An 8,509-nucleotide genomic window follows, 5' to 3' on the forward strand; every position below is an offset into this window, starting at 1 on the left:
GTTGGTTCATCTATTCCGAACAATTCAGCCAATCCAGCACCGGTTCAACAAAATGCTTCTACTACTACTACTTCCACGGTGACCCCTGAAATGGTTCAACAAATGATCGTTTCAGCATTCTCTGCTCTCGGATTCTCAGGTAAACCTTCTTCCTCTTGGTATTTTGATTCGGGAGCTTCCAACCACATGACCAACAATGCCCAATTTCTTACGAATATCAAAAATTATTTTGGAATTCTCAAGATTCATACTGCTGATGGAAATCAATTGCCTATCACAGCCACTGGTGATATTTCTTCATCTCTAACAAATGTTTTTGTCTCGCCTGGTCTCACTAGTAATCTCATTTCAGTCGGTCAATTAGTCGAGAATGATTGTCAAGTACAATTCTCACAATCTGGTTGTCTTGTGCAGGACCAACAATCAGGGAAGATAATTGCGAAGGGGCCTAAAGTTGGACGTCTTTTCCCAATTCAGTTTTCATTGCCTCCAAGTCTTTCTCTGCCTTTAGTTTCATGTAATTCTGCTATTGTTGATTACCAAATATGGCATAAGCGTCTTGGACATCCAAACGCAAATGTCCTTCATGACTTGTTAAAATCTAGTTTTCTTGGAAATAAACACATTCCATCTCTTAATTCCGTTAATTTTGATTGTATTCCTTGCAAGCTTGGTAAAAGTAAAATTCTGCCTTTTCCAACACATCAATCTAATGTAACACAAGTTTTTGATATCATCCACAGTGATGTCTGGGGCGTGGCACCAGTTATATCTCATGCTAATTACAAATATTTTGTAACTTTTATTGATGATTATAGTCGATTCACGTGGGTCTATTTTTTGCGATCAAAAGATGAAGTCTTTTCAGCTTTCAAATTTTTTCATGCTTATGTTCAGACCCAATTTTCATCAAAAATAAAAATATTTCGCTCTGACAATGGAGGGGAATACATGTCACACTCATTTCAGGAATTTTTGCAATCCAATGGCATTGTATCTCAAAGGTCATGCCCCTCAACTCCACAACAGAATGGAGTAGCGGAAAGAAAAAACCGACATTTGCTCGATGTTGTTCGTACCCTTTTGTTGGAGTCTCATGTGCCTTCACGATTTTGGTGTGAAGCCCTTTCCACCGCTGTCCATCTTATAAACAGAATGCCATCTCCATCAATAGGTAATGAATCCCCTTTCATTCGGTTATATGGTCACGCACCAAATTACTCCACTCTTCGAGTCTTTGGTTGTGTGTGTTATGTCCATCTTACTCCACAAGAACGCACCAAGCTTACTGCACAATCTGTTGAATGTGCTTTTCTCGGATATTCTCCTCATCAAAAGGGATTTCTATGTTATGATCCTAACCTTCGTAGGATTCGTGTATCTAGAAATGTCATTTTCCAAGAAAATTTATATTTTTTTGCATCACATCAGGATCTCGTCTCGTCTCCAATTTCTATTTTGCCACTGTTTTCTAACTCCCATTCAGGTCAACAATCTTCTAAACCTCTCTTGACCTACAAAAGACGTAGTACTGCCGCTCAAAATCAACCAACGGATGGGCCCCCTCAAGAAAATTCCTTGGCTGCTGGTCCAGTAGAAGAAGAACCAGAACCAGCTCCTCTACGACGCAGCTCACGCGATAGAAAACCCCCGGAAAGGTATGTCAAATGCATGACAGCATCATTATCTTCTATTCCTATTCCTTCATCTTATAAACAGGCCATGGAGAATGATTGTTGGCAGAAAGCTATTGAAACAAAACTTCTTGCTCTGGAAGAAAATCAAACTTGGGATATAGTGCCATGTCCCTCATCTGTTAAGCCTTTAGGCAGCAAGTTTGTGTTCTCCATAAAGCTGCGTTCAGATGGATCCATAGATCGATACAAGGCTCGTTTAGTTGTGCTTGGAAATAAGCAAGAATATGGACTAGACTATGATGAGACGTTTGCTCCGGTTGCCAAGATGACAACCGTACGCACTATTCTTGCTATTGCTGCGTCACAAGCTTGGCCACTACATCAAATGGATGTCAAAAACGCATTCCTCCACGGTGATCTTCAGGAGGAAGTTTACATCAAGCTTCCTAATGGTATGCCTACACCTTCACCTAATACTGTTTGCAAACTGAAACGATCTTTATATGGATTGAAACAGGCACCAAGAGTATGGTTTGAAAAATTCCGATCGACACTAATTGGTTTTGAATTCAATCAAAGTCAGTATGACCCATCTCTTTTCCTACAAAGGACTCCTAAAGGCATCGTGGTGCTTCTTGTCTATGTGGATGACATTGTCGTCACCGGTTCTGATCAAGATGGTATTTCTAGAATCAAACACCTGCTGCATTCAACTTTTCAAATGAAAGAGTTAGGCCGTCTCACTTATTTCTTGGGTTTAGAGGTGCATTATCATCATGAAGGTATTTTTCTAAATCAACAAAAGTATATTCAAGACTTGGTCCAGCTAGCTGGACTCACAAATGCAGCCCCTGTTGACACTCCTATGGAAGTTAATGTTAAATATAGAAGAGATGAAGGTGACCTTCTTGATGATCCCACTCAATATCGCAAACTGGTAGGAAGTCTTATCTATGTAACTATCACTCGCCCAGATATTTCTTTTGCTGTACACACAGTTAGTAAGTTCATGCAAGCTCCACGACATTTCCATCTATCAGCGGTACAACGAATCATTAGATACCTCCTTGGCAGTCCAAAGCGTGGTTTATTTTTTTCCGTTGATTCATCAAATAAAGCTTTGAATTTGCAATGCAGGATTTTGGTTCTTTGAATTATTTTTTGCATATATTGTTTCATGACATTCATAAGGTATTTTTTGTAAATATATATATTAACACAATAATTACGGGAGTAAGTATGCCTTCCAGCTAACCTTCTTCTACACCAATGAACACGAAAACAAAACCCGGTGTCTTTTTAGGTAATGCATATCATGAACCAACTAAATACCACACAACCTTGTTGGAGTCTTACAATAGTTGACATTTACAACACCAAATATCTATATGTTGTTCAACAAGTGTGTCTATTTATGTGTGATTTGAGGACAGAATACAAGACTAATGTGACTTAAACCTTTCAATATTTTAAGGATACTTTTACACTTGGTCTACATATTTATCCATCGTCTATTAATAAACTCATTATCTATACTCATTCAACTAGGGTGGATGTCCCAACACCATAAAATTTATATCTGAGTATTGTGTATATCTTGGAGATGATTTGATCTTGTGCTCTGCAAAAAGACAAGCCATCTTGTCTAGATCCAGGGCCAAAGGTGAGTAGAATTGAGTTTAGTTTTTGAATCATGTTGGCCCGGAAAGTTAGTTTTGGAGCAACAGACACCAGTATCATCATGGTAATGCCTATATTTTGATTGGATTGAATAACAATTTACCCCTCTTGTTTTTACTGCGGCACATACAACACCACAATCTTCTAAAGAACATATATATGTATACAATACGTGTCTTGCACAACATTATACAATACATAGTCAATTTGAAACTCTTCATACCTCCATTGCCATGGACAACTAAATTGATACTTAAAATTGGAAGAGTTGTCTAAGATTTTTTTTTAAATCAAGTGCATGATAAATAGGATTTTTCTAGATAAACCGAGCAGCCAAGTGTTTTAATATGACACATTTCCTTTAGATCTCCCATCTTGTGTAAAGAGAAAGTACAAAAAAGTACAAACAATAAAACCTGTTAAACATCTTAACCATAGATTAAAAGTGGGATGGATATGTTTAACAGTGAAAAATGAATAAATGAAAGTTTTTCAATTCTCTCTCTTATTGTATGGTCTACATTGCTCTAATATTTATAATGATCACAGGTACCTTTTTGGGTCATTACATCAAACAAAAATAAGTGTCATCACATAGCACGAGATTATAAGATTTAAACAAACAAATGAAGAAAATAGTAAATTCAGAAACATTCACATGACATCCAAACATAAAATCCAAACATCAAAAGCAACATTCTTAAGCCCCTAAAGCAAGCAAATGATCAAATTGCAAACAGAGTTTCACCACTGACATGCAGTGTGTAAAATGTAAAACCACCCTAAATGCTTAACTAGCTAGTAAACACAACCTAAACAAGAAAAGTAACATAGTTGCCAATAGTTTTGACAGTTTCATGCTGTCAAATATGATCAATAGTAGTAATAGTCTTCTTGAACTTGGCCAGCTGCAAAAATATAAGAAGATCCATTAGAATGATTCTATAGGTGTTCCTTTTTTCAGTTTCAAATCAGCTTAGGATTCAATTCATTGGTAATTCATTTTTCTTAAAAAGCCAAAAGATATATTAAACACAAGATGTGTCAAAATGCCACAAGAGTAATTGGGAAATCAAATAATTAAGAACTCAGAAAAGATTTGAAGTCTGACCTTCAAGATTTTTGCCCCAACTTGCTTGAGCATCAGCTTCTCTGTTAGAACCCTTGTAGCATTAAAAGGAAGGAAAGGCATTTGTTAAAATTACTATATAATGGGGGAAATATACAGGACTAGTGACAAGTGCCAATGATCTTATATTCAAGAGAGTAACTAGTATGCAAGCTTGTGCAAATTAAAATGTCATATTTGATTCTCAAAAGTTAAAAGAGGTAGCAATAAGTAGTTTTAAAATACCATCTACAGTTTTCCATAGAGCAAAACCCAATTAAGAAAGATGGCAATTTGACAAACATTTTTTGTCAATAAATGAAATAGAGCAGAGAGTATACCCTAGGAACATGTTGAACCTTGACTGACTTGAAGTTATCCTTCAAGTCCAAAGCCTTATCACGCAAGTCCCTTAAATTCGGGTTGTTGACTTTCCAATTACCCTTAAACTGTTGCAAAACCAATAAAATATTATGGTAAATTCCTTATAAAAAAGAATATATATGTGTATATATAAAGCAAATGATAAATAACAATCACTATAATTACTTAAAATTTCAAATCAGTAGTATTTTATGAACAATTGGGAAATGCAGACACGGTAGAGAACCAGGGCCGGCCCAACCCATGTTAAGGTCTAAGGCGAATTTAGAAAATGAGGCTTCAAATAATATTTTTATAAAATCAATTATTATTTTATTTAAAAAAAATTTAATTTGTAAAAATTATTTATTAAATTAATGTAAAATTAATTAATTTAATGTTTTTGAAATATCATAAATTTTATTAAATAACTTTTTAAGTTTTAGATTAATTTATTTAACTATTCTAGTTGACATTATTTTAAATTTAAGTAAAATAAAGTTTAGAAATAAATAAATAAAAAGATTATAAATTAAGATTAAATGTGACAAAAAACACTACTTGATTGTCAATATATTATTTCATATAAAATCACTCTCACCAATATGAATTGTTGATGAACTATAGAATTAAAATTTAAAGCCAAAAATAATAGTATATAACATATTTCAAAAATTTAGCTATTTGTTTAAAACAAAATAAAAACCTACTTTATATAAAATATCAAATCCTCGTGATCACATGAACTTTAATGATCAATTTAAAAACTTGATTACTAATAATAATAATATTAAATTGTTGTTCATATGTATCCGGAAGACGTAAAGTTGCTGAATAATTACTGCACATTAATAAGAGTATTACTGTAATAGTGTTGATTCACGTGAGATCAATGCATTCCATATACTGTATACAAAATTGAAAATGAATGCAACGAAATCTCACTAAACATATATAAGAGAAGAAAAAAATGAGGCCCTAGGCAAAGGCCTTGCTTGCCTGCCCCTAGGGCCGGGCCTGTAGAGAACTAAACTAACCTGTTCGCAAACAAGCTTAGAATCGCCTCGAATTTCGACATGATCATACCCTTTCTCACTGGCTTCTTTCAATCCCAAAAGTAAACCTTCATACTCAGCAGAATTGTTTGTTTGAGTGCCCAGTCCTTTACTGAAGCGATGGACCTTTAGAGAAACCCAAGAGTTAGCTACATTTGATAGTATATAGTTTATAATACAAAAATGAATTGATGCATAGAGTATGCACCTCATTCCCAGAACGGAGTACAGCTCCTGCACCAGACTTTCCAGGATTTCCACTGGATGCACCGTCGAACTCGAGGGTACAGCGACGCTGCAAGATAAAACAGAGTTTTGATACTTACCATTTACAATTCACAAGAGCAAATACAATTATCTAAAAACAAATAAATTAATTGTGTTAACATATTTCAATTAAAGTATTTGTTATCGTGGAAATTTAATGTAATTATATTTACAATATTAAAAGAGCATCAAATTTTCAATAGAAGAGTTACACTTAATCTTCTCAAAATAATAAGTACAATTTTTTTACCAGAAAAAAAGTATTAAATTATATTTCAAATGATTACTAGAAACAGTTTTTGCAGTCGCATTGTAGACTAGTATAGACTTTCACGATTTCATTCGGTGACATTGATTGTAATTCTTGCAATTTGTACTTTATCATACAAATAGTGAGTAATAGTATTGATATTTTCATCAAATGAAAATTGAATAGAGTAAATTAAAATAGAAGCGGCTTAAATCCAATTTACTGTTTTCATAACAGAATCACACAATTTGTACTAATAAAAAATGCATCAAACACTTACAAACAGTTAGGCAAAAAATAATTTCTAATCATTCATTTAGATCTGTTGGCTATTAAGATCATCATGATCAATAACTGTATTACCGGAGTATATACGCCAGAAAACGTATAAAATCCTAACTGTAAAGTGTGTCGCCAGAAAAAATGTAAAATCTGGAAAGAATGAAGAAACAAAAAAAACAAGACGCATAAAATCGTAACTGGTCGCCGGAAAAAATGTAAAATCGGAAAGAAAGAAGAAACAAAACAAGACGCATAAAATCGTAACTGGAGAGTGCACATGTCGCCGGAAAAAATGTAAAATCGGAAAGAAAGAAGTAACCGAACAAATGATGAGAATGCAAATACAGTCACCGGAAGATGCATCGAAATAGTGACCGGATAATGATCAGGTCGTTGGAAAATGCACAATTGCAAAGAGAGAAAAAGAAAAAAACCTAACAAAATGTGATCAACATGCATTGAGTAATGAAACGATTTGTGTATGAAATGCGAAGAAAATGACTCACCTCTCTCTGGTTTCCACGACTCATGGTTTCTTCTTTATCCCTCTTCTTTTCGCTTTATTTTCAACTGCAATGCTTGTTCAGTTGTTCTAATACTACTGCTATATATAAACGATTTTTTTTTATAATAAAAAATATATTTTATTTTCCTTTTTAATAGCAAAATGAAAAATAACTGAACAAGAGATCGTGAAAGGTTTGTTAAAGTGCAGTAAATGGTGGGAGAAGAATTTTATTAGAGTAAGAACGACAAAAGTGACGGTTACAGAATATCTACCACTCATCTTAAAACCGTACCATCATCATCATAAATAAATACATAAATAAATAATATGCTTAATAATTAATCGTTAATAATAAATAATAAATAATTAGTAAATATATTATTAATTTAATAAAAATCCACTTATTTCACGTTCCTTGCCATTTGCCACTTATCAAATTACCAAAACTCACAATTAATTTCACTGACCAAATATTATTAATTGATAAAATTAATAAATAGTTAATAAATATATTAATTAATAAAAAATCCACAAATAATTACTAAAAGTATTAACTAATAAAATTCCACCCATTTACTCACGTTCTCTACCACTCACCCATTTACCAAACCTCATAATTAACTGCATTTGTCAAACCTCACCCACTCAGCTATTCACCCATTTCCTCCTTAACTCCATTATCCCATTAACCAAACCTCCCAATTTGTAAAATTTTCACAATTCCATCATAATTTTTATAATCTATTCTATTATTTTTATTTTTATTTTTTTATGAGTTAAAAGGTAGTGCACTGACAGTGTAAAATAATTTTACACTGTCATCCAATAGGGAATCATGAATGTGTCATGTCATTAAAGTTTTTTTTAAATAAAAAAATATTTTAATTGGATGCATGGTGGTGATTGGTTGACAGTGTAAAAATAGTGCATGACCCCTTTTCTCTTTTTTTTTATATCCTGCCTTTAACTTTTCAATTGGATATCAAGTTTTATTTGTATGCACAGGTTTCTTTAACATTAAAAAAATGTAATTTTCTCTGTAAAGGTGTTGTTGAAGAATAATTAAAAATATTTAATTATATAATATTTTCATAAATTCTTCCTTTTAAACATAATTTTGGTGTTTTATGGAGGGTTTTTTTTCTCATTCACTCTCTACCAACGACCATTCACTAACACATTTAATTAGATTTTAAAAAAAAAAACTCTAAGTTTATTGCCCTTTATCTTTTATAATAAACATTTTTTTAAGAAAAACTAATTTTTTTTACTTTATCTCTAATAGTTTTTCAGTTCATTAGCCTTTTATATTAAATAAATAACTTAGAGATTTAAATCTTTTCTTATCATTAGATCAAA

At 32.8% G+C, this 8,509-nt stretch overlaps 1 protein-coding gene across 1 annotated transcript; it reads right to left on the minus strand.

The window, feature by feature from the left end:
• Positions 1-4,030: 4,030 nt before the first annotated feature.
• Positions 4,031-7,201, minus strand: LOC131635863 (uncharacterized). The gene is made up of 6 exons (XM_058906497.1): positions 7,149-7,201; positions 6,052-6,138; positions 5,826-5,969; positions 4,767-4,874; positions 4,429-4,480; positions 4,031-4,225 (listed from the first exon to the last, which is right to left on the minus strand). The coding sequence occupies exons 1-6, from the start codon at positions 7,170-7,172 to the stop codon at positions 4,191-4,193; spliced, it is 450 nt and encodes a 149-aa protein (XP_058762480.1). The 5' UTR covers positions 7,173-7,201; the 3' UTR covers positions 4,031-4,190.
• Between the last annotated feature and the right edge of the window lie 1,308 nt (positions 7,202-8,509).

Source organism: Vicia villosa, unplaced genomic scaffold (genome assembly GCF_029867415.1).
Source record: "Vicia villosa cultivar HV-30 ecotype Madison, WI unplaced genomic scaffold, Vvil1.0 ctg.001572F_1_1, whole genome shotgun sequence".
NCBI classification, from domain to species: Eukaryota; Viridiplantae; Streptophyta; class Magnoliopsida; order Fabales; family Fabaceae; genus Vicia; species Vicia villosa.